General features: G+C 41.5%; 1 protein-coding gene across 1 annotated transcript in view; it reads right to left on the bottom strand.

The window, feature by feature from the left end:
* Positions 1 to 448: 448 nt before the first annotated feature.
* Positions 449 to 26,574, bottom strand: part of LOC133752890 (glycine receptor subunit alpha-2-like) — an 84,541-nt gene continuing 58,415 nt past the window's right edge. Inside the window, exons 4-8 of the mRNA XM_062183157.1 lie at positions 26,071 to 26,294; positions 8,669 to 8,751; positions 3,131 to 3,268; positions 747 to 961; positions 449 to 553 (exon numbers count right to left, since the gene is read on the bottom strand). Of these exons, the coding sequence (XP_062039141.1) occupies positions 449 to 553; positions 747 to 961; positions 3,131 to 3,268; positions 8,669 to 8,751; positions 26,071 to 26,294 (765 nt within the window). The remainder of the gene's footprint in view (positions 554 to 746; positions 962 to 3,130; positions 3,269 to 8,668; positions 8,752 to 26,070; positions 26,295 to 26,574) is intronic.

Here is a 26,574-nt window from a genome sequence, read left to right as displayed (position 1 = left end):
AACTTGGAAAATTGAAGGGAATCCTTCATAAAAATAGCGTATGCAGCTATTATTTTAGATGCTACAAAAATGTGTGTTCCTGAGATCCATTCCACTTTTTTTTCTGTTAACCTGCTACAATTTCTGGAATTTTTTACCAACTTGGATAATTCCATCATTAATTTTCTAGGTAGCAATGTTACTTAAAAATGATAGCATAACGGCTAATATGCCTTAATTAAGGCATAGCAAAAATTCATGTATCTGCTTTGCTGCATCTTGATATTATACATTCTTGTATACACTCATTGATATAGCTTTTCTGTGCAAATTTTCAGGAACAATGCAAACTTTTATTATCGTAAATGGCTTTATGAAGCTCATGAATCACAATAGCCTCGCCAATAACTACTTGACATTATAGCGTACGTTGCACCAGTCTCACTCCAATTCTTGCAAGCCTCTTGGCTCATACACAGCTGTGGTCAAAGGCACTCCAGGGCTTCTTAGAAATCACACGCCATGTTTCTGCCTCCGTGTATTCCTCCTGTCTCAATCCTGATTTCACGTTCCCCTAACACATTTTGAGTGTTCCCCCATTTCCTCGGAGTCCTCTCCAACTTAGGTCTATTGTTCTCTCATTGCTGTCACATCTCCAACATACCAAAGGACGGCCAACATTTGTGTCCTCACGGAATTATGCAGTGCACAAATACCTTTGGTGAATGGTTCAGGTCATTTTGTTGGTAAGCAAGAAGGTTTCTTACCTTTGGCAGAGATGCCCTGGAACCTGAACTTTGGGTGGTCATCGTTAAGACGGTGGTGATGCCCAGTGCGACCCTGGCAGGGGCTGCATCCATGTTTATCCAAAAGGAGACCCAGGATAAAATGACTATCAACAGGCTGGGGATATACATCTGAATCAGATAATAGCCCATCTGGCGTTCCAGGTGAAACTTGACCTCAATGCAAGTAAACTTTCCTGGAAGGACAAAAAGATCGTTTCAAGTTCAATTCGAATTGGCCTTTCCCATCTCAGCATTCGACTTTATTATCTTTTTTTAAAAGAGTGTTTTCTATGGGTTGGAAAGATTGCTCACAGTGCTCATCCAAAAACAACCAATTCAATTATTCTGCAACTCACTCAGTAATAGAAATAATAGCATGAGAATATATGATCTAAAGAATCAGTGGCGGCCGGCGCCGTGGCTCACTAGGCTAATCCTCCGCCTTGCGGCGCCGGCACACCGGGTTCTAGTCCCGGTCGGGGCACCGATCCTGTCCCGGTTGCCCCTCTTCCAGGCCAGCTCTCTGCTGTGGCCAGGGAGTGCAGTGGAGGATGGCCCAAGTGCTTGGGCCCTGCACCCCATGGGAGACCAGGAGAAGCACCTGGCTCCTGCCATCGGATCAGCGCGGTGCACCGGCCGCAGAGCGCCTACCGCGGCGGCCATTGGAGGGTGAACCAACGGCAAAAGGAAGACCTTTCTCTCTGTCTCTCTCTCTCTCTCACTGTCCACTCTGCCTGTCAAAAAAAAAAAAAAAAAAGAATCAGTGGATCAAAACCACATGACATGGCCTGCTCTGTGGTGCAGTGGGTAAAGCTGCCACCTGCAGTGTCGGCATACCATATGGGCACTGGTTCGAGTCCCGGCTGCTCCACTTCCAATCCAGCTCTCTGCTGCAGCCTGGGAAAGCAGTAGAAGATGGCACAAGCCCTTGGGCCCATGCACCCACGTGGGAGACTGGGGAGAAGCTCCTGGCTTCAGATCAGGCGCAGCTCCGGGTGTTGCGGCCAATTGGGGAGTGAACCAGTGGATGGAAGACCTTTCTCTCTCTTTCTCTGCCCTCATTCTCTCTGTGTAACTCTGACATTCAAATAAATAGATAAATCTTAAAAAAATACCATATGACATATTTAATTTTGTAAAATAGGTGCTTGTTGCAGCTTATGTATTTTAGATTGAGCTTCAAAATTTATAAGACTGAGCTAAACTGACCAGAGGAAAGAAACTTTAAATTTTGTGTGGTCATAATATGTAATATATAGCACACAATTTATAACCCATGGCATATAATATGTAATACATATGTATAACATACACAATGTATTATTTTAGCTGAAACGATTCCTTCCTGAGTAGTAAAAGGATCTCCTAAATTATATGAATGCCTGTGTACCTATTTTTGTATTATCAATTGCAAGAAAAAGAAACCTTACAGTAGCTATATATTTAGCCATAATAAATCCCTAGCCTTCTGCATAATTGCTTGAGCAATTATAACTTATCTTGTAGTTTCATTTGTCCGTGAACCCATTGAAGTGCCCTTGTACTATTAAGAGATAAATATCCCTCATCCTTCCCATTTCTTTTTTTTTTTCTTCAGTTGGCTTGGGGTTAGAAACCCCAGAAGGTAAATTTGGCTTAGTTCACAGAAATTATAAGAGTATTGAATTCTGCTTGGTCGGGAAGAACACCTTGGAATCAGGTTTTAGTTACTTAATAGGAAGTCACTGTTGGCCGCCGGAGCACGTGTTCATGGGTCATTGTACACGGCAGGGGGCACACAGACTAGTCATTGGACATACCATCATGTCTTGATTGCCTCTCCATGGTACCACCTCGAATTCTCCCCTAGCTCATGTGTCTGTCAGCACTCCTGATAACATTTGACTTTAGAGCCAGCTGAATTCCTGCAAGCTGATTTTCATCCAAACTCCTATCACTGTCCAGGACCAGAGAGCACAATAGCTCTATTTCTGGATTCTCAAAAACCCGTGTTATCCCTCTCTTCCACTTAAAGCAGAGGATGAACATTGACCTGAGGATACAATGTCAAGAGTGGTTGCCAGGAACAGGCCAGAATTCATATATTTCTTCTACACTTATGAGATCTCCTACACATTCCTTTGACCATGTGACAACAAAATGGTCAGCAACAGAACAGCAAAAGATTCCCCATTCTTTCTCCTTCTATGTTTTGGAGAAATTATCTACTGTGTTCACTGACCTGTTCAAGAAGGAGAAGGAATGTTATCAGTTAAGGGGGTTTTGAGCTTTGGTGAATATGTAGTTGTAACGGTGATGTGAATACGTATCGTCTGAGCTACAAACGGAGCCCCTGTGGGTTTAGCAGCTGGAAGAAAACTTACCGGTGTTGTAGTGCTTTGTGCAGTAGCCAAGTTCCTTCTCTTCTTTCAAAATAAACTGAGGCAACGTCAACCCTTCCGCAACTTGCACTGGGCCATCACTTAGCCACTCAAATATCAGGTCATTCATCGTGTACCCAACTGTTAATAAAAAAAACATAGTGAAACACTGAGTATATCTTTTCAAGGATGGTAGTTTTTTCACTTGATGTTGCTATATGGGGGCAAAATGTTGAAATCTTTACCTAATATATACTAAACTGATCTTCTGTATACAAAGAGAATTGAAAATGAATCTTTACATGAATGGAAGGGGAGAGGGAGCGGGAAAGGGGAGGGTTGCGGGCAGGAGGGAAGTTATGGGAGGGGGGAAGCCATTGTAACCCATAAGCTATACTTTGGAAATTTATATTCATTAAATAAAAGTTTAATAAAAAAAAAACAAAAACAACAACAACAAAAAAGAAAGTCTAGAAATGTAAAGAAACAAACTAGGAACTTGTCTAAGGAAACACACACGCTCAGTTAATTCAACAGTGTTCTTACTAAGAGTGCTAGAATCAGCACAATGACTACATGTCATGGTAACTAAAGACATTGAAGGCCGGCGCTGCGGCTCACTAGGCTAATCCTCCGCCTTGCGGCGCCGGCACACCAGGTTCTAGTCCCGGTCGGGGCACCGATCCTGTCCCGGTTGCCCCTCTTCCAGGCCAGCTCTCTGCTATGGCCAGGGAGTGCAGTGGAGGATGGCCCAAGTCCTTGGGCTCTGCACCCCATGGGAGACCAGGAGAAGCACCTGGCTCCTGCAATCGGATCAGCGTGGTGCACCTGCCGCAGCGCGCCTACCACGGCGGCCATTGGAGGGTGAACCAACGGCAAAAGGAAGACCTTTCTCTCTGTCTCTCTCTCACTGTCCACTCTGCCTGTCAAAAATTAAAAAAAAAAAAAAAAAGACATTGAAGACATCAGGCTATTTCTGAGTGATTTTTTTTTTCTGTGTATAGTGAGAAAATGAAATCCATAAACTATTTTCTTCTTCTTTATTCACTAACTCTACAAGTAAACAAACAAAAAAAATTCTTTGAAGATTGGCTTTCCTTGAAAGGGCTATGCATGTGGCTAGCAAATACGACAGTCCAACTCATGGTGCACTTGTTAGCATTTCAAATGAAAACCATTCTTTTTTTTTAAAAAGTGAGATTGAATTCCCATTACAAATTCGGCTCCACTCTTAGGGCCTATAAGTTTTGCTTTCAGTAATCTTTTTTTTTATTAAACTTTTATTTAATGAATATAAATTTCCAAAGTGCAGCTTATGGATTACAATGGCTTCCCCTCTCCCATAACTTCCCTCCCACCCGCAACCCTCCCCTTTCCCGCTCCCTCTCCCCTTCCATTCATGTAAAGATTCATTTTCAATTCTCTTTGTATACAGAAGATCAGTTTAGTATATATTAGGTAAAGATTTCAACATTTTGCCCATATAGCAACATAAAGTGAAAAAACTACCATTGGAGTACTAATTATAGCATTAAATTAAGTAATCTTATATTAAAATTCTTATGATCAACTCTCAGTTCGTTTAGCAAGTAGGTAAGACGATGGGCAGGTAACCTAAAGGGAAGTTGTAGAATATGCAAATCAAGAATATCCGTTTTTGACAGTGTCTTGTTAAATGAGCCCACTTGTCACAACTTTTTAATATGAAGTAAAATAGATTCCTTATTATGTAAGGTCATATTCTTATATAACTTGAACCATCCAAAGTAAGATAATTATTCATTTGGTAAACCCAAAGTTAGCTGCTAAGTCTCCAAACTTCTGCTAACTAGGTCGTTATCTGTTCAGTGATTCTGGCTTCTTTCTTTTTTTTTTTTTATTTTTTTTATTTTTTTTATTTATTTTTTTTTTTGACAGGCAGAGTGGACAGTGAGAGAGAGAGACAGAGAGAAAGGTCTTCCTTTTGCCATTGGTTCACCCTCCAATGGCCTCCGCGGTAGCGCGCTGCGGCCGGCGCACCGCGCTGTTCCGATGGCAGGAGCCAGGTGCTTCTCCTGGTCTCCCATGGGGTGCAGGGCCCAAGGACTTGGGCCATCCTCCACTGCACTCCCTGGCCACAGCAGAGAGCTGGCCTGGAAGAGGGGCAACCGGGACAGAATCCGGCGCCCCGACCGGGACTAGAACCCGGTGTGCCGGTGCCGCTAGGCGGAGGATTAGCCTGTTGAGCCACGGCGCCGGCCTGGCTTCTTTCTCTACTCCAGAAATGGAGGCTACTCTTCTTTTGTGCATCATTTTTCTATTTTCCCCCTTTTGTTTGTGACATTGTTACTCTTAAAACGAGATTGATGAGGACAAAGGATAGTATATGAGGTCTTGGAAGGCCAATAACCTCGGAGCATGTTTATTAAGTTTATAGGTTCTTATTCTTGTTTACTGCAAGATGCGACTCACCAGAGCTACTCAGGAATCAATAACAAATCTAATTGGAATCTACTTTTCTCTTGTTTTGACCACATTTTCAATCCCAGGACAGAAAAAGGAAAAAAAATCAGAAAACAAGGAATCAGAGGACCCTGAACAAGTGATGATGGTCCAAAAAAAGAATGGCTAACCCTATCTATTTTGCCACAATTCTGTGTGATTGCATCCCTGGCATCTCCAACAAATACTTGAATATTGGCCGGCGCCGCGGCTCAACAGGCTAATCCTCCACCTTGTGGCGCCGGCACACCGGGTTCTAGTCCCGGTCGGGGCACCGATCCTGTCCCGGTTGCCCCTCTTCCAGGCCAGCTCTCTGCTGTGGCCAGGGAGTGCAGTGGAGGATGGCCCAAGTGTTTGGGCTCTGCACCCCATGGGAGACCAGGAGAAGCACCTGGCTCCTGCCATCGGATCAGCGCGGTGCACCGGCCGCAGCGAGCCTACCGCGGCGGCCATTGGAGGGTGAACCAACGGCAAAAGGAAGACCTTTCTCTCTGTCTCTCTCTCTCTCTCACTGTCCACTCTGCCTGTCAAAAAAAAAAAATACTTGAATATCACCTGACATTCCCTGTTTTGTCTAGTGAGCATGTCCATAGCTACCACAATGACATTCCTCTTCACACTCACTGCAGGGCAGACAGAGACGTAAAGTCAAGAGATGAGGAAGGAGTAGGGAATATTGGGGTAGAAAAATAAGGCGGTGCCCACCCTTCAAATCCAGTGTTAGTAGTAAGCATATGACCAGTTTGTTAAATTAATTATTTTTAGGTCCTTCAAGGATCAATCATATTGTCTAATTGAAAATTTTTAAGCTTTTGGGTGATCCTTAGTTGACAGTCATGGCTGCTATCTTACAAAGAATATAAGTATTGCATCGAGGCAGGTGAGAGAAGACAAAAAAAAGAAAGAAAATGTAAGAAAATGTTTTTCTCCACTTGATTCTCAAAAGAAGGGGCAATAGGAAAAAAATGAATGCATAAAGCTGATTACAAATCAGAAATTCTCATTTTATCTCTGAAAACTTCTTAAAACAAAGATGTTTTATTATTTTGTTTATTCCTGTAGGAGGTTTCAAGGGCAATCTTACAGTGATTTTAAATGATCAGAAAGAAACCCTATCACTACCTCTTTTAAACTAATACTTGATGTTGTCTTTTTGGTTTTTTTTTTTTTTTTTTTTTGACAGGCAGAGTGGACAGTGAGAGAGAGACAGAGAGAAAGGTCTTCCTTTACCGTTGGTTCACCCTCCAATGGCCGCTGCGGCCGGCGCACCGCGCTGATCCAAAGCTTGGAGCCAGGTGCTTCTCCTGGTCTCCCATGCGGGTGCAGGGCCCAAGGACTTGGGCCATCCTCCACTGCACTCCCTGGCCACAGCAGAGAGCTGGCCTGGAAGAGGGGCAACCGGGACAGGATCGGTGCTGTCTTTTTTTACACTTACTGTGTTTCTAAACCAAGAAGTTAAAAGTATTTCCTTGCCCCTGCCTCATTAAATCTCCCAACATCCCTGTGGGTCAGTAGCACTTATTATTCTCTGCATTTTACAAGCACAGTAACTGACAGAGCGAAAAATAAATAAATAAAAATAAAAAGCAACCCTGTCTCTTAACTGAAAATCACACTACCTTGGAGGCATCAAAGACGTGTGGCATGTGCCGAAGGTTTCAGCGTCATCAGGGCTATAGTGCATAAAAGGCGCAAAGTAGATGGCATCTCTCTGCCTTTGTGTATCCACCGCCTATCTAAGGGATATGCATCTTATTCTTTTTTTTTTTTTAATTTTTGACAGGCAGAGTGGACAGTAGAGAGAAACAGAGAGAAAGGTCTTCCTTTGCCGTTGGTTCACCCCCCAAGATGGCCGCCGTCTCACTCCCAAGATGGCCACCATCTCACTCCCAAGATGGCCGCCGTCTCACACCCAAGATAGCCGCCATCTCAAGATGGCCACCTCCTGGGACACAGCAGAGATAGACAGTGAGAGAGAGAGACAGAGAGAAAGGTCTTCCTTTGCCGTTGGTTCACCCTCCAATGGCCGCCACGGCTGGCGCGCTGCGGCCGGCGCACCGCACTGATCCGATGGCAGGAGCCAGGTGCTTCTCCTGGTCTCCCATGCGGGTGCAGGGCCCAAGCACTTGGGCCATCCTCCACTGCCCTCCCGGGCCACAGCAGAGAGCTGGCCTGGAAGAGGGGCAACCGGGACAGGATACGCATCTTATTGTATCTTATTCCATCCCATCTCGTGCCCCTTTTCTGGCAGCCTCCTCTGAGTCCCCTGTGTCTCATTCTCAAAGCAACTATCTTTTCCTGCCAGAATTCCTTGGGGGGGGGGGGGATTAGTCTGTTTATATGGGCTTTAGATGGGAAAAAAAAAAGCAGTTTGATGATTAGAGAGTGACTCATTATAAGTGTTAAATGACTAACAATCTTAGTTTTTTCAGGAGTCATTTTCATTTCAAAGAAAAGCGTACTAAATCTGGCTTGTTTCTGAGGAAGGGTAAGTAACTTGGCATTTTCCTTTGAAAGGTTTTTCCTTTGTTAATAATGAGCTTCTCATATGAGACACTCACACTTCTGCTTGTCCTGCTATCAGGACACTGGGGGGTTGGTAAATAGGTAGAGAATGAGTCGGACAGGTCTTTTATCTTTTTTTTTTTTTTTTTTTTACTTTTTGACAGGCAGAGTGGACAGTGAGAGAGAGAGACAGAGAGAAAGGTCTTCCTTTGCCGTTGGTTCACCCTCCAATGGCCGCTGCGGCCAGCGTATCTCGCTGATCCGAAGCCAGGAGCCAGGTGCTTCTCCTGGTCTCCCATGGGGTGCAGGGCCCAAGCACTTGGGCCATCCTCCACTGCACTCCCTAGCCACAGCAGAGAGCTGGCCTGGAAGAGGGGCAACCGGGACAGGATCGGTGCCCCGACCGGGACTAGAACCCGGGGTGCTGGTGCCGCAAGGCGGAGGATTAGCCTAGTGAGCCGCGGCGCCGGCCAGGTCTTTTATCTTTAATGACACTAGAAGAATCGGGTCACTGGTGAAAGCAAGCAGGCAGTCATTTAGACAGCGGTGACTTACAACTCTCCAGCTGCATTGTACACGTCTGCACGTCCATTGGAAAGTTCTTCAAGTCCATGGGGCAGGATAACGTCAAGGTGAGTCTTAACAAAGAAAAAAAAAATTAAAATCCAGTGTTAAATATATGAAGTCTAATTTTTGAGAAATATTAAGCAAAGTGACATTAATTGAAATAATGCCATCTATGCTCTCAGGACAGTGCTTTCTTTTTTTTTTTTTTATTTTTGACAGGCAGAGTGGACAGTAGAGGGAGACAGAGAGAAAGGTCTTCCTTTGCCATTGGTTCACCCTCCAATGGCCGCCACGGTAGGCGCTCTGCGGCCGGTGCACCGCGCTGATCCGATGGCAGGAGCCAGGTGCTTCTCCTGGTCTCCCATGGGGTGCAGGGCCCAAGGACTTGGGCCGTCCTCCACTGCACTCCCTGGCCACAGCAGAGAGCTGGCCTGGAAGAGGGGCAACCGGGACAGGATCGGCGCCCCAACCGGGACTAGAACCCGGTGTGCCGGCGCCGCAAGGCGGAGGATTAGCCTGTTGAGCCACGGTGCCGGCCAGGACAGTGCTTTCTGTTTTTCAAATGAAAACTGGTCATTAGTAATTGTTAAAATATTGTAGTATTTCACCATAATCCCTTTCTCTCTACTTTCAATTGCCCAGATTTTGACTCTCCCTTTTTGCCTTGTCTACCCCACCAAAGGCACTGGTTTTCAAGCTTATTCTAGAATGAACAAAGACCACTGGAAATGGTGTAAGAAAAATAATGGCATCTGAACTACACTGATGTCCGAAACACAGAGTTATAGCTTGGATAAGTGGGCTTTGCTTCAAGAACCACACATGACAGGGCTGGCGCTGTGCCATAGTAGATACACTTGCCATCTTCGGTGCGGGTCTCTCATATGGGCGTCAGTTCATGTCCTGGCTGCTCCACTTCTGATCCAGTTCCCTGCTAATGCCCTGAGAGAAGCAGCGGAAGACGGCCCAACCGTTCGCGCCTCTGCTAGCTATGTAAGAGACCTGGATGAAGCTCCTGGCCCCTGGTTTCAGCCTAGCCCGACAGTGGCCATTGTGGCCATCTGAAGAGTGAACTAGCAGATGGAAGGTCTCTTTTGCCTTTTCCCCCTCTCTCTGTAACTCTGATTTTTCAAATAAATAAATAAATTCTTTTTAAAAAAAAAAAAAGAATATTAGGATTGAAGATCAGCAATTGTCTTAGTCTTAAATTTGCTAACTATTTGTTTTCTCATCGATCCTATGAAGAGATAGAATAAGGTTCTTTTTTATTTCTATTTGACTGTAATACTAGAACCCCTATTATTCTAATGGTCACTTGCTCCAAATTCTATTTATTGTACCTCAATATATACTTTAGGTCTGAAGGATGCTCCCATTGCCCTCCCCCCCTAACTCTTGCACTGTTACCTAAACTCTATCCAAGGAAAAACAAAACAAAAAAGTTGATGGTGCATTTATGTTAAATAAGGGAAAGGGTTGGGATTTGAAGTGAGATTCTACAAAGCATTCGGGCTGATAATCTTGAAAAATGGCTAAGATGCAACAATCATTTTGAAAAAACAAGATGTAAAACAGTACAGTGCGATCTCAGTTATGTAAAAAACATTTTCAATCATGGAAATAAATATAAATATAAATAAAATATAAAATAATAATATATAATAATAATATATAAAATATAATATATATAAATAATATATAAAATATAATAATATATAAAATATATAAATATAAATAAAAATATAAATATAAATAAATAAAAATAAATATAAATATAAATATAAATATAAATAAATATAAATATAAATATAAATAAATAAATAAATATAAATAAAAATAAATATAAATATAAATAAAAATAAATATAAATAGTGATATTAAGAGTAGGTATTTATGGTTGATGGGATGATGATTCATATTTTGCTTTCTTCTTCATTCTGCTTTATCTGTTAATGAGTATAGATTATTTGAAAATGTCCATGGAAACTATTCATCAGCTTTCCGATCTTCATGTAATTTAATGTCTTTTTCTTTAGACAATGGCTCAAAGTAAAATTTTAGTTTATTCAGTAATTTTTTTGCCATTATAATCGTGTTACTATTACAGTTTTATCATCAATAGGCCAAAAGTTACCTCGATTGCTGAATAAATTAGCCAGCTTTGGTGCGCTAAGCTGGAAACCCAAAAAATACCATGTTTCAAAAGGAAAAAAAAAATGGTTTTGAGTTCTAAACCTCTGGCTTAACAATCACATTTCATACAGGAAAGTGATTCTTGTTAATTTTATGATCCTTTGATAGATAGAGATATAAACATACAAATAATTTTCTCAGCATGAAGACTCTACTAAGATGTCTTGGAAAATTCTATTTTATTGAGATCAATAGAGTAGAGTGAAAGAACCAAAGCGAAAACCTCTGGCAAAAAAAAAAAAAATGCATTTGACACTATAGTATGTGGAGAGAAAACCTCAAAAGGACCCATGTGCTTGAAATGGTTATTACCATGATAATCTGTTTATTTCTATTTTTTAAAGAGGAATATTTTCGTTATACCAAAATGTTTATCTATACCTTCAGTAGTGTATATAATTTTGCAAAGTCTCAATTACAAAGAACCAGCAGTTTTTCTTTGAGATATGTTGCACAGCATGGGAAATACAGTAAAATAATAATGTATTGTACATTTCAAACTCGCTGAGAGTAAATCTCAAATGTTCTAACCACCAAAAACCAAGCTAAGAAGCATCTGAGGTGATAGATATGTTAATTAGCTTGATTTAATTATTCCACATTGTATTCATAAATCATAACATCGATTTGTACCCAACAAATGTATGGAATTTATCAATTTACAGTTCAAAAAAGTTAAATGTTCATCATATGAAAATAATTAGACTGTGTGTGGATGAGTTAAGTGAATGCCAATCAAAATCGAGAGCTTTGTAACTTTGAAAGTTTATAGAAATTTTAAAGAAATTGGCCGGCGCCGTGGCTTAACAGGCTAATCCTCCGCCTTGCGGCGCCGGCACACCGGGTTCTAGTCCCGGTCGGGGCACCGATCCTGTCCCGGTTGCCCCTCTTCCAGGCCAGCTCTCTGCTGTGGCCCGGGAAGGCAGTGGAGGATGGCCCAGGTACTTGGGCCCTGCACCCCATGGGAGACCAGGAGAAGCACCTGGCTCCTGCCATCGGATCAGCGTGGTGCGCCGGCCGCAGCGGCCATTGGAGGGTGAACCAATGGCAAAAAGGAAGACCTTTCTCTCTGTCTCTCTCACTATCCACTCTGCCTGTCAAAAAAATAAAAAATAAAAAAAAATAAAAAATAAAAATAAAAAAAATTAAAAAAAAAGAAATTTTAAAGAAATTATAAAGTAATAGTAGTGGTAACAAATACAGCTTAAAAACATGCAGCGTGTTCTGTAACTGTATTTATTTGCTATAAGAAATTACCCTGAATTCGGTTCTTCTGCAAAGTGAACCTTTCACCCCAGAGTCTTGGGGGCCAAAAGTATGAACAGCATTGAAAATCCATCCGAGAGAAATTCTCCCAAAACATAAAACTATCCCTGAACCCCGTCTCAGCCAGAAACTCAAAATTTGCAGAAAACATTAAATATAGGAAATCTACACAAAAAAATTAAGTTAGAGCACATGGTGCTCTACGGCTCAGGCAGAAACAGCGTAGATCATGACCGTGTATCCGAAGGCCAGACATCTAGATAAGGGGAACGTTATTTTTGTCTTTTCCTTTTTCAAAATTTGCAGGAAACATTAAATATAGGAAATCTACACAAAAAAATTAAGTTAGAGCACATGGTGCTCTATGGCTCAGGCAGAAACAGAGTAGATCATGACCGTGTATCCGAAGGCCAGACATCTAGATAAGGGGAACGTTATTTTTTTTCTTTTCCTTTTTCAAAATTTGCAGGAAACATTAAATATAGGAAATCTACACAAAAAATTAAGTTAGAGCACAACGCAATGACTTTCTACATCTCCATCCGTTCGTTCGGATCCAAATTTACATTCTTCTCATTATCCTAGAAATAGCCTTGGGCTCTCCTGTCAAGACTCCAATTGTTTTTCAAAGAGCCTCTTTTGGGTGTCGACAAACATGAGTTTGTGGGCAAAATGAACTTGGTTATTGGTTTGTAGAGATGCAGACATGACACCAAAAAAAGGCTCTGCTATGCCCAACAGCAAACTGAAATGTGACCAGTTTTTATCTCCTTTGATCTGGCTCGCCACCTAATTTGTGGTGCCACCACTAGCATTGTGTATTTTAATTGGAGATGGCGTCTTCCTCTAAATATGCCTGGACGGTCAGGCTTCTCACCGACACGCTGCCGGATTCTCGCTCTCCTCTTCCCCACACTGTCTGAAACGTGAAGGCCGTTGCAGCGGAAGGCAGTGAGCTGTGGGCTTGGCTGCTGCAGGTGCAACCCCGGGCAGCGCTGCTCCTATTTGCACATGGAAAGGAATCGAGTTCCTGAAAGGTCCCTGTCTGAGCGATCCTTTTGATTTTAGACAATGACTGTAACAAAGCGCAGGAAACGTCTCATTTTTCTTGCCCTTTCCTTACAACTCTCCAGTTGACCTCACTCGTGAAAGCAGCTGTTAAGTTTATACTTCACTTACGGTTTAAATGCCTGAGAGGTCTAGACGTTGTAAGCTGGTTCAGTCTCCTCTACAGTTTTTAAACAAAATATTGTTCAAAATTTTTAATATATTTTAATTTTAATATATTTTAATTTTAATATATTTTAATTTTAATATATTTTAATTTTAATATATTTGTATATTATTTCCCTCCCTACTACAATGCGTTATCCAAGAAAGCTGAGACTCTCTCTCTCTCTCTTTTTTTTTAATCATATAAAACAATGCTTGGCACGGAGTAGATATTCGGAATTTGTTGAACAAATGAGTGATTCAGCAATGCTAAACTCTGTGGGAGAATATTGGGCTTTTATTCTGTGGTCACAAGATTTAGAGGGTGTAGGATGCCAGTCATCACAGCCCACAGACAGTTGCCAAGTTGTAAGACCGCCAAAGAAAGTCAACAAACTTGGCGGGCACCCTCAGTAAGCTGTCTTGGAGCCTTAGTCCGATAACTGGGTCCGCAGTGGTAGAAGAATGGGGCTGTCCTCACACTGCTAGAAAAATATGAATTAGCCATCTAACACTGCAGCATTATTGACAGAAGGCTCCTTGACTTGTGGTTCCTAAAGAACTCGATATTGGAAGTCTATTTCCAGTGAGTTTCTTTGAGAGAAAAATACCATGTGAAGAGAAAATGAATTTTCAGGTAGCAATGCAAATTCTAATGAGTGATCGGCTTGCCTAAAGCAAAGATTGCCAGCATGCTATTTTTGGGAGATTTGATTCTAATAGTGACAATCCTTTGCCTTGTTTGGAGATGTAGGGCAAGAGGATGTTTCTGTGTTTTTTTCTGGAGAAGTCTTGGGGATACCAGTGCTGTGTCTCTGTCAGGGACCACATTTAGCGTTCTTTCCAGGATACTACAAATGATTGGTGGCACATGAATCCATCAGAGGGGATAGAACCTATGGGGTTCTTGGAGGATTAATAGTAAGGAAAAATAAAATAAAAATAGTAAGGAAAAATAGTAAGAAAAATAAAAATTCAAGTGATGATTATGATACTATTAATAACCATAATTTTCTGAATACTTGCTGTGGGTCAAGCGCTCTATTTTTTCATCATTGCGCACCATCCCATAAAGCAGTTTTGAGACAAAGAAATCAAAGCTCACACAGATTAAGCCACATTCCCAAAGTCACAAAATGACATATGACCCAAACTAGATGTTTCAAAAATTCTTCACTCAAAGTTAGATTTGAACCCAATTTTAACCGACATCAACTCCATTTATTTTTTTCCCACTCTATCATGTTTCCTCCATAGGAAAAGAATCTGTTACCAATTTATCATCCTCTTGTCTGTGAACCCAGCAGAATTGTTCATAGACACCTTAGTGCCTTGTACCCGGTCACGGATATCCTTCTCATTTGTTTTTCAGACATCCAGAACTCTCATGAAATGTCCCTTTAAAAACTTGCCCAGGGTCCCTTGGCAGTCTGGGGACCTGGGTGGTAGACAGAGCTTACAAGTAAAGAGTTATTTGATCTTAACTAAACCTCTGGGCCTCCTTCCCCACTCACACCCCATCCTGCTCAACATCTCTATGATTATACACTGTAAGGTAGATCAGCTTGAAGGATTTCCACTTCAAGGTGGATTTACCCTCTTGAAATATGAAAACTTTAAGCCAACTGGGGAGTGAACCATTGAATGGAAGACCTCTCTCCCTTTCTCTCTCTGCCTCTCCTCTCTCTGTGTAACTCTGACTTTCCTCTTTGAAGAGGAACTTCCTAGCAATTCAGACAGATAGGTGAGATATTTATTGCCCCCGTAGTACTTTGTCATCCAACATCCTAGAACACAACCCCATTTTTCCCTGAGAACATAAAGAAGACCTTACAGAATAATGTAGATCTGTTGAATCTTTCCCCTCAGTCGTACCTTGAAATTTCTGAGCCAGGTGACATTCTAGTGTCAAGAAGATTTGACAGGATGTATCAAGTATGCAACAAGAGTGTCATCTTAACCCACCTAGACCTTAAGTGAAATTAGCCTGGGGTAAGTTAAAGGCAAGTTAAAAGTGCATCATTAACACAACCCACACAAGGAGAGGGTGAGGGAAGTGTTAGGGAATTAATAGACTAAAATACACTGCTAGGCTAGCTGTCTGATCAAAACATCCTTCAGTGGTGGGTTTCAATCTCTGTGGAGTATAAGCATCTTGAGAAGTTTGGTAGGTGTGCAGATTCTCAAGCCCTCTTGATAAGCAGCCCAGGTGACATTCATGCTATCCAGTTTGAGTTACTGTCAATGTGATCAACTAAAAGGAGATGTTTTGAAAGGAAAGAAGATGTGAATATTGAGAAATTTTTCAGTAGCAATAGCACTGTCTTTGGGAGTCACTTTTTTTTTTTAATTTATTATTTTTTTTTGACAGAGTGGACAGAGAGAGAGACAGAGAGAAAGGTCTTCCTTTTTCGTTGGTTCACCCTCCAAGATGGCCGCCATCTCACTCCCAAGATGGCCGCCACCTCACTCCCAAGATGGCCGCCTCCCGGGCCACAGCAGAGATAGACAGTGAGAGAGAGAGACAGAGAGAAAGGTCTTCCTTTTTCGTTGGTTCACTCCCCAACACTTTTTACTCCACCACAGGGCGGGACAATTAGCTCCAAGCAGGCTGTTAGGTGATTGGACTAGGGGTATCGAGACAAGATTTACTCACAGGCCTCGATGACAGTCAGGGGAGTGGAGCCAAGAATGTGGCAGGTGCGGCTGGAAGACTGGGAGAGCTGCTAAGACCGATTGGAGGACAGTTTCCAGTTGAGGTGGGGAAGAAGCCAAGATCATTGTGCCCATTAACACACACGAACATGCAATGGTCACAAGTAGGCAGCGTATCAGGTTACTGTCTCTGATCTCTGGAAAATCAGCCATTAAGAAATTTTGAAAGAAATTTGGGGTGCCAGCGCTGTGGCGCAACAGGTTAATGCCCTGACCTGAGGTGCTGGCATCCCATATGGGTGCTGGTTCAAGACCCAGCTGCTCTACTTCTGATCCAACTCTCTGCTATGGACTGGGAGAGCAGTAGAAGATGGCCCAAGTCCTTGGGCCCCTGCGCCCACATGGGAGACCTGGAAGAAGCTCCTGGCTCCTGGCTTCAGATCAGCACAGCTTTGGCCGTTGCAGCCAACTGGGGAGTGAACCATTGAATGGAAGACCTCTCTCCCTTTCTCTCTCTGCCTCTCCTCTCTCTGTGTAACTCTGACTTTCAAATAAATAACTAAATCTTAAAAAAAAACAGAAACTAGGGATGTAGCTGCAATAAGCAATGGGTGAACCTTCATGGCACTGGTCATGAAGGAGGTCAGAGTGCAGGTGCAGACCAGCTCTAGATCCTTCATAGGGTGGTTTGGTGCTAAGCAGGAGTCTACCTGGATGGTAACTTAGTATATCCATTCAGCAATATTTTGGTAAATATTTATTGGGCACCATCCAACAGATGCTTGAAATGGGAGTTTCCTCTTTTAAAGATGATCATAGGTTAATTTAAGAATGACATATATCTCAAATAGTTGTGAGTTGATTCTTCAAATTTTGAAGTTGTTTCCAACTCCACTTAAAGAATCTTTGGATAATGTAAATCACATGAAACCAAGTACAGGGCCTTTAATTATTCCCTTGGGGCCTAGATAGGTATTCTGATTGAGTACCTATCAGGTAACCTATCATTATAGACTCTTTTTTTTTTTTTTTTGACAGGCAGAGTGGATAGAGAGAGACACAGAGAGAAGGGTCTTCCTTTTTGCCGTTGGTTCACCCTCCAATGGCCGCTGCAGCCAGCGCACCTCGCTGATCCAAAGCCAGGAGCCAGGTGCTTCTCCTGGTCTCCCATGCGGGTGCAGGGCCCAAGCACTTGGGCCATCCTCCACTGCCTTCCCGGGCCATAGCAAAGAGCTGGCCTGGAAGAGGGGCAACTGGGATAGAATCCGGAGCCCCAACCGGGACTAGAACCCGGTGTGCCGGCGCCGCAAGGCGGAGGATTAGCCTGTTAAGCCATGGCGCTGGCTTCATTATAGACTCTGGTCCAAAGAAGGTCCTTTGGGTCTGTTGGAGAAGCATGACTTTCACTATCTATTTAAATCAAAACCCGAGGTACCCACAGAAGGATCTTGATCCATAGAGAACAAAAATAATTGGTCCAAGTTTTGCTAGTCAGGCAAGGAATTAAATTTTTAAACTCATAATTTCTGAATGCTTTGTAATAAAATGGGCACTTTGAACTCACACACAATATAAAGTATGGGGAGACTCCTGGCCACCAGCTCCATGGGCAGGTACAATTATGGCTGACTCGGGAAAGTTTTTCATATAAGCAAAGTTTGTAAGTTGTTAGGAGTTCCAGAAAGATTCCAATATGACCTTGCTTAAACACCTTCCAACTCTTAGCTGCTATATACAACTGACTAATAGACATTAAGCCAAAGTCTCTCATAACTATCAAGACGCAAAATTGGGAAGAGAATATTATTTTAAGTACTGTCAGTCACTTCCTCCTTTGTGTAAGTGAATTGATAGATTCTCAGAATCTCTACAGATATCCTCAAGAGCACACTTTGATACTAAGATTATCAAAGCTAATGATTAAACTACATAGCAAGAGAATAGGGCTCAGAACAGGGTCAGGGAGCACCAGAAATGCACATTAGTTTTCAATATTTTCTGAGGTTGGACCTAAGCCCTAGGTTGATCCTAACCTGAATAGTTAGAATCTTTCCTCTCAGTTAATTTCAAACAAGCCATTATGCTGTGTTTTTTTTTTCCTGTTGACCTTGGAATGTGGATAAGATGAGGCAACACTGCATGGTTCATCAGCTGTTCTACTCTCTCCCCTGACTAAAATCCCAGCGACTGACTAGAATGGTCCATGTTTACCAAACATTATAAAGGCATCATAGAAAATACCCATATGCATTGAGCAATACTAGCTGGGAAGGAAAAAATACAATATCTACTCCCATCTGTGTGTGGTCCCTTCAGAAAATGTGAACACATATGGTTAGCCCGTGTTAATTAAGCCCAAAGATGGATTGGATTCAACTTGGAGAGCGACTGATAAATCTGCAGTGCAAACTTCCAAATGCTTTCGTATTTCCCAAGTGAAAATGCTTTGAAGATGTTGCATTGGTGAGGGCTAAATTGAATGTCACCAGAAAAAAAAAAGAGCTCAAATTATCAAAGATTTAAATAATCAATACTATTAATGTTTTTGCTTCATTTTAAATTTCATAGTCACATCGCATCAGTATTATATACACAAACATTTGTGAAGATTAAATGCTTTCAGCCTGCACATTAAAATAATGAGAAGTGAGTTGTCCATTGTCATGTGTTTATAGTGACATTGAGGTGAAGAAAGAGAGAAAGCAGGATATAGCAATTTCCTTAACATTTTGTCTGAGAGTCTCTTACTTTGGCAAAGGGAGAAAAACAAGTGTGAATATCCCTTGTGAACTGCAAATGTGGTTTTGAGAAAACTAAAGTAACTTCGTCCCTATTGATAGCCGAGAGCAAAACCGTGTTACTTGACTGGTGGAGAGTTGCTGGCCACTGTTTCTGTTGGCAAACCCTGGAGAGAGAACCAAGTGCTGGTCAGATGAGTGGCACTTGGATAGAAGAGGTACTGAATTAGGAAATGTCTGTAGTTGGGGTTAGGGTGGATGGAGAAATCCATCACTGTCCTTTCTCCCCTTATCCTACAGTAGCGTAGAGTGATGAAGGCGCTCATTGAACAACTGGTATGATTCTGGAACAGAAAAAGCCTGCAGCTCAAGGAAAAGTTAAATGACTTCTTGATGGTCACTTAGTAAGACTGGATTTGAATCCAACTCTTTTCTTCAGAATGGATATCTGCCCCACTGCTAGAGCGTGCTGTCTTTTCTCCCCTAGATCTCTGTTTGCTTTCCATCTGTCATCTGACTGCACAGCTTTAACAAAATATATATATATATATATATATATATATATATGTACTTATTTTTCATTGCCTACCCTATGATAAATGTTGACTATTCTTTAGTACAGATATTGGTTTGTAGTTTGAAATGCCACAAGCAAAGAGAAGGTTGTTGGAGATACTCTGATCTTTGCAGATGAACAAAAATTTTCCTATTTGCAAATGGAGTGTATTTCCTTTTGAATTATATACCATGAGAATGTACCAAAGTAATTTATGTGCTTCTGAAGAACCACAGTGATATTCTGCATGTTTACTTTGGGGTTAAGGTCATCCAGGGAGCCTTTCAAAAGTGACATGGGGACCAAGCAGAAGAGCAGGCAGATACAAGTTGAGCAGGCTCACCAAGACCTGTGATTTTTCTTTGGCTTCCTGATAAGAACATTCAGGTAATGAGAGATAGTATACTAGCCCTTCCACTCTACTGGCTCAAATCTGTCATGTGGTTTCTTTCACCTATGTGTCCGGTCAATTATTGTCACAGAATATGATCAGTTTCTCAGTAGGCAGCTCAGTAGTGAGTCTTTGTCACTGTGTAAACGACATCAGTCTTCCTTACTCTACCCTTGAGTCAAATCCCTCTCCTCAGGAATTGGATATTTAGTTTGGGTGAGAAAGGCACAAATATCCAAAAGTAGTTTGAAACAAGTACCTTTAAATTCACAGTCTCCTCTTGCTGACCCCAAGCTCCAAGGGGCATAATGAACCCATTCTTCTTTCCTCATTTTTGCAGTTTGGGAAGGAGAGGAGGGTCGTTTTGAGTTACAGACTTATGACAGAGCTAGAAGGCACCCATACTTTGTCTAACTAATCTCCTGATTCAAACCCATCTGATAGAGGTAACGGAGACTCAGAATGATGAATTGATGGGACTGTGAGAGGCTGTTCTATGATCCTGGAGGATACACTCAATGATGGAAGGAAGTGCGGGGCTCACATTGCTCTGAGCTACCTTCTCGATATTCTTTTCTCTGCACCATCGCCTGAAGGGCAAACCCTGATGAATGTTAACGCAATGGAAAGTTACCTCTAAAGGGGGAAAACCTACTGGTTGCTATTGCTACTCCAGTCAGGTAAACAGTCAAGGGCAAATGGTTGTGCCTGATGCCATGTGTTTCATTGCACAATTCCTTTTATGTTCTTCAAGCAAGGCTAAGAACCTTAGTGTGGCGTGTTTGAACTAACAACAGAGCTGTCTAGCATTTTATGTGAGTCTGTCATGTACACAACATACTTGCCACACTTTGTTTCTCCTCCTCTCAGCCACAACTTGTTTGAGGGCCCCCCTCCAAAAATACCCTGCTGTACCACTTAGCTCAGCGTCTGCTGAATCCACTAGCATTTATGTATGCCAGCTCCTCCCACCTTTGCTTGCCTCTGGGAAGAATGGAATCTTTGTGGTTTCCATGGCATCACCCAGCGCTTCCCTGAAGACCTGCTGCTTCATTCTGATGTGGGCGCGTACGTTACAGTCATTAATTACTGTATTAAGTCAAGTCACAAAACTAATGAGGATTTGGACACAGAGTTGGGAAATGAGAATGTAATTTTGCCTGGATTATAGGATCACAATAAACACGGCCCAAATATGTACACAGAGAAGAAATTAACAGCCTTTCATAGCTGCTTTCTGATAGAAAATACAGGTTTATATGTTCAATCAAAAGTTAGAGTAAGATAACCAAAGCGTCACCGATGATAATATTTAGGCAGGTCTTAGTTCACTGGGCATTTTATTTTCAGCTCTGACATCTAGATAGGATGCTTTCTTTTCCTATGCTGTAAAATGATCCTATAACTAAAGTTAGAGTCTTTTGAAGTTCCTACATCAGAACATAGGCTGGGTCAATAATGGGAGGCCATGAGGGAAAAGCTGGCCTTTTATCTGTGTAGGTAGAGTTGGTCATTACACAAGATTGTTTGGGGGGGGCACTGTTGGAAGTATTAGAAATTAACAGTCAGCTATCTTAGTGGTGCCTGTAATCTATCACCAGAGGGAAACGTGCTGTCACTCCCCCAAGAATTCTCTGTTAAAACTCATGTACTGGCTGGGAAGGTGGCACACGGAATCGTCAACACCTGGCGTTGTGAATGGACTCAAAATGTATTAACAAGAAAATCACGTTCAATGCCATAAAGGAATACATTTTAGGTCAGATGGATGTTGATGACGAGGTGAGCAGATGCCACTATGGAGCAACAATGCCACAGTTATTGGTGATTTGGGGGTATTCTCTGTAGTTGGAGGACGTTGAGTCCCCCAGGCACATGGTCAGTGAAATAAGACACTGGAGGCAAACAATAGTTCCTTAATAACGTCACATGGGAGTATGCACTACATCTAGGAGTAAGTTGCTAACAGTTGGAGGGTCATAGCCACTTTAGTAAAGATAAGGACCTTTTTTTTCTAAACAAGCAAAACATAAAAGAGCTTAAATATCCTGGCATACAAAATACCCAGGCACTTTTAGAGAGGTTCAAAGAACCCTTGGATTTTTCACCTAGTCTTCAGGTTAAGCACTGCTACTAACTATAGGATCATACCCAAAGAGTGTGTGTATCTGTTGTATCATTTAGGTTTTGAGTTTGTAGGGATCTATTTTTGTCAGTTTACTTAATTTGAGAGGCTAGAACATAATGCATAATGTTTAGATTTCAAGACAGTATTAAGAGCCCTACAATGTATGGCAATGACATCTTGAGTGTCTAGGCATATCACACACTGTTTTCTACTAACGCTCGTAACTAAATTATCTATTTTTCAAAGTTGAGCATAGAGGTCCCCAAAAATAGCAAATTCCTGTAAATCATACAGCTAGCATTGGAGCCAGAGACTCATTCCCAAGGGTGTTTAACTCTAAAGCCTATATCTCCTATAGTATCAGAAGTAACAAGGATAGTGTTCAATACACAGGGTTCAGAGTAGGTGCCCCAAACTGTTAACAAACACTAATTCTGGTGGGGCAGAAGTGTTTAAAGCAAGAAGTAGTAAGGTAAGCCTTCTGTCTTTCAAAAAATTGTGGGAATTTTTTTTTTTTATCATATTAACAGATGGAGGCAAAAGCGACTGATTTAAGCTTCGGCACATGTAATTTAAGTCATATAAAAATCATTTTTTCGCAATGTCACTGGAGCTTGTTATCCTTATAAAATCTAAAGATAGAACTCAAAATCTCTTCTGAAGGTCTTTTCAATTATTATATATCAATAAAAAATAAAAATAAAAAATACAATGAGTTCTCAGCAGGCTGCCTAAAAGGCAGGAGGTTAACCTAATGATTTTAGTCTCTTCAGCCCTTTGATTCCTGGGATAGCAAAAATTTACAAGAAGTAGATATGCTCTGTAAGCAACATAGGCTATATGAAATTATAAATGAGATCTCCCTATTGGATAGAAAATTATTTCATTTTGAATTTAAACAGCTTTGTCAGATATTTGTAGAATTTAAGACACTCCACGTTTTCATCTTTGTATCTTATTCTCCTAACCACCCTCCTAAAAACGTTGCTTCCAAAATGATACATCTTTGGAATTGAATTTATTTATGTATTTGACCTACGTTGGGATAAATGAAGAGGTTATATGGGGTATAAGACAATAGCATTGAAACAGAAGTCCAAAATGTTGATCCTTGTCCAACCTTCCTAATTATTTGACTCACCTAACTTCTTTTTTTTTTTTATTTTATTTTTATTTATTTTTTATTTTTTTACAGGCAGAGTGGACAGTGAGAGAGAGAGACAGAGAGAAAGGTCTTCCTTTTGCCGTTGGTTCACCCTCCAATGACCGCCGCGGTAGGCGCGCTGCGGCCAGCACACCGCGCTGTTCCGATGGCAGGAGCCAGGTGCTTATCCTGGTCTCCCATGGGGTGCAGGGCCCAACGACTTGGGCCATCCTCCACTGCACTCCCTGGCCACAGCAGAGAGCTGGCCTGGAAGAGGGGCAACCGGGACAGGATCGGTGCCCCGACCAGGACTAGAACCCGGTGTGCCGGCGCCGCAAGGCGGAGGATTAGCCTAGTGAGCCGCGACGCCGGCTGACTCACCTAACTTCTAAAAGAAGCCATTTCATCAGTAGGACAAGGGTGTTGGACTAGATATTTTCAAAGAGACTTCAGATTTTACAGAAAAATCTTATATTTTTTATAAAGTCAGAATTCTGACAAAATTTTCAGAAGCAATAGGATTTAAATGAAGCAAACAAATATCGGCAAGAAGTAACATGGACAAGACGCTTTTCTCCAGTGATGCTCACCTTCTCCTTTTTTTTTTTCTTTAATCTTGTCCACCACAAGCCCATTATGTCCTCACATTTACATTAATTTATTATATTGCACATATTGAATCCTCTAGTTAAACAGTCCAGTAACTCAAACAGGAGTGTGGGAGTAAATCCCAAGTTCTAACAATACTTGCGTCACACAATTCATTTGCAGAGTTAGAGCCACTTCTATTTCCTTGTTTCCTACTTAGTCCAGTTATTTAATTTATCATGCATCCACTTGCCTAATTAGACTGGAACCAGGGCAGGGGCCACATGTTATTCAGCTCTGGGTCTTTAGGCCCAGTACAGTGACTGGCTCATTGAAAACCCTTCCAGGCAAATCATTAGATTCCTGCAGTTGAAATCTGCCAAGAAATGTGTGTTTCCTTAACGTGACATCTCCAGTTCTCCTTCCCCAAGGATTTTTTCCTCTGATTTCAGAAAATGCCCACAATGAAGGAATAGTCTAAATCAGCCTGCTGTAGGGACAAACCCTGTCCAATCAAAAACAATTGTTAGGACGTTCCAGAGCCTGTAATATGCTATCCCCAGGAGCCAGAGATAGAAGATGCCTGGGTATTTACCAGAGCAAACACCACCCAAGGCCCAGAGGATTAGCTGAAGCAGCTGATACCCTGTGCTGCTTTTTATAACTCCTCCCCAGCACCGTGCTCTCTATATGTCCCATTTCATCAGGTCACATCAACTTAGGTCATGCCCAGTTCTTGTACCCAACAAATGCAGCACCGTGAGGCATAGTCCACGTTTCCTTAAAAAATGAAGTAGGCATTAGGAAAAGTTTCCCGGTTCTTTTCGTAAGCAATGACTTTGCCACGTTTTACAAATGAGTAACCTCTTGCATTTCACAAGACGTTGGAGTTGTTGGCCATTAGCACATTGAGAAATTATTCAGATATAAGAATGACGTAAACAAGTGCATACGTAGATATACTCAGAGAGAGATGCATACACACACATTTTAGAGTTGTTAAATGAGGGTGTGATGTTGATGAGTCTACAAATGTGTGAAAATTATTTGCAAGGATTTTTTTTTGTAATGAAATTGAGAGAAGGGGAGATATTGCAAAAGACCTTTAAAATGTTAATAGTCACTCAATAAATTAAGTGCCTCTCATATACGGTATACCAGTTAGCCCTTTAGAAAATGTTACAAAAGAGGCAAAACCCAAGTATCTTGGCCTCAAAGAGTTTATTATTTTAAAAGAATGCTGATTTTTTGAAATCTTTTTAATGCTAGTTTCTTTTTATTTTATCAACAATTATTGTATTTATTTATGGTGGAAAATTACAGCTACTAGACTATATTTTTCTGCTACCTGTTTTTGTAAATAAAATTTTACTGAAATACAGCCACACTCAATTGTTTGCATATTATCTATAGTTGATTTTGAGCTAAAAGGAGGCAGTTCGGCCAGCAAAATTTCCAATAGCCACTGTTGATCCTTTCCAGAAAATACTTTCTGACATCTCCATCATTCATTCTTACAAGAATACTTGGAGATAAATCTGGTGTTTCTCATTTTCAACGAAGGTAACTCAGCATTACAGGTTATGTAACTTAGTGACCAAATTTAGGTTTGATTTTATATTTATCTTATTCCAAAAATCCATGTTCTTATGCTATACTCACATACAGACATAGCCAAAAATATAAGGCAGGAAAAAGTAAGAGCCTTACAGAGTCACAGAGAAACTGACATTAGAGTTCAAAAAAAAAGGAGACTATTTTGAGCCTGTTGTGGTGAAGATTTTGGAGAAGACCATGAGATATAAAAGCAAAAATGGATCTCAGGAGTTATTTTTCCCAAGCCCAAGCCAAATTAAAAAGGTCGAAGTTGTATGTTTAGTTAGAAGCACAGCTGAGATTAGAATCAGGTCTCTACTCACCTAGCCCAGGGTGTGTATGCTGTCAGTGACCAGGCTGAGCAATTGATTTTTTTTTTATATGTGTAGTTAATTACAGAATGGCAGAAGTGTGAGAATGAGAAAAAAAATGGAAATGTTTACATTATATTCATTGACGATGGAACTAAAAAGCCTTACTTTCTCTATTGAAGCCACCAAAAAACACATTTGTGTAGGTATTTATGCACTATCATCACCTACCTACTATTCTTTTTTTTTTTTTAGCACCAACATACACTTACATTTTAATTCCACTTTCCCCCAGACCTTTTACAGTATTTCTTTTTTTTTTTAACTTTTATTTAATGAATATAAATTTCCAAAGTATAGCTTATGGGTTACAGAGGGGGGAAGCCATTGTAACCTACCTACTATTCTATCAGACATTTTTATTGTGGAGACTCAGGCTTATGCAATCGTGGGAATTTCCGGCACTGTCCACCAACAGAGTCAAATGATAAATAAAAAAAAAAAAAAACCCACAAAAGTCAAGGGTTCATATGATTCTGCCCTACAGAATCAGGCAGCTTTTGGCCAACAGAGATACGGAGACGTGAACAGATGCGGCCCATGGAGGCTTACCTGATACTGTACAGCACTTTGCCGTTTTTTGAAATCCGTAGCAATTTGTTGTCGGTGGTGACATCGTGGAAGTTGGCCCCCTTCTCATTGGCAAAGAACAGATCTGGTTTCCAAATGGAGTCTAGCATAGATGGGTCCAAGTCCAGGGAGTCGTCTGGGTACTCACTGTACGCCAGCCGTGAGTCATTCCATTGTTGTCTCAGAAAGATGTTGACTCGATAGTCCTACAGAAAAGTCACCCACAAGAGTCACTGATTGCCCACCTTGGCCTAAGCAGTCCATCTGCATTTCCCTCTCATCCGCACCAGTGGAGCACCAGTCGGCATCTTTGGTTTAAACTACTCATCTGGGAGGAAGTCACACCAACCCAACCTTCTTTCGCTATGGAAAAGGTAACAATGCGTACACACGTCAGCTGCGATGGCCCTAGTGTTAAATAAAACCGATTCATTTTCCAAATCGGGTGTGAAATGATCTTTAGTGTCTTTCTGCTTAGATGCTCTG

This window comes from Lepus europaeus, chromosome X, assembly GCF_033115175.1.
Source record: "Lepus europaeus isolate LE1 chromosome X, mLepTim1.pri, whole genome shotgun sequence".
Taxonomy (NCBI): domain Eukaryota; kingdom Metazoa; phylum Chordata; class Mammalia; order Lagomorpha; family Leporidae; genus Lepus; species Lepus europaeus.
This window is presented reverse-complemented; position numbering and strand designations above follow the sequence as displayed.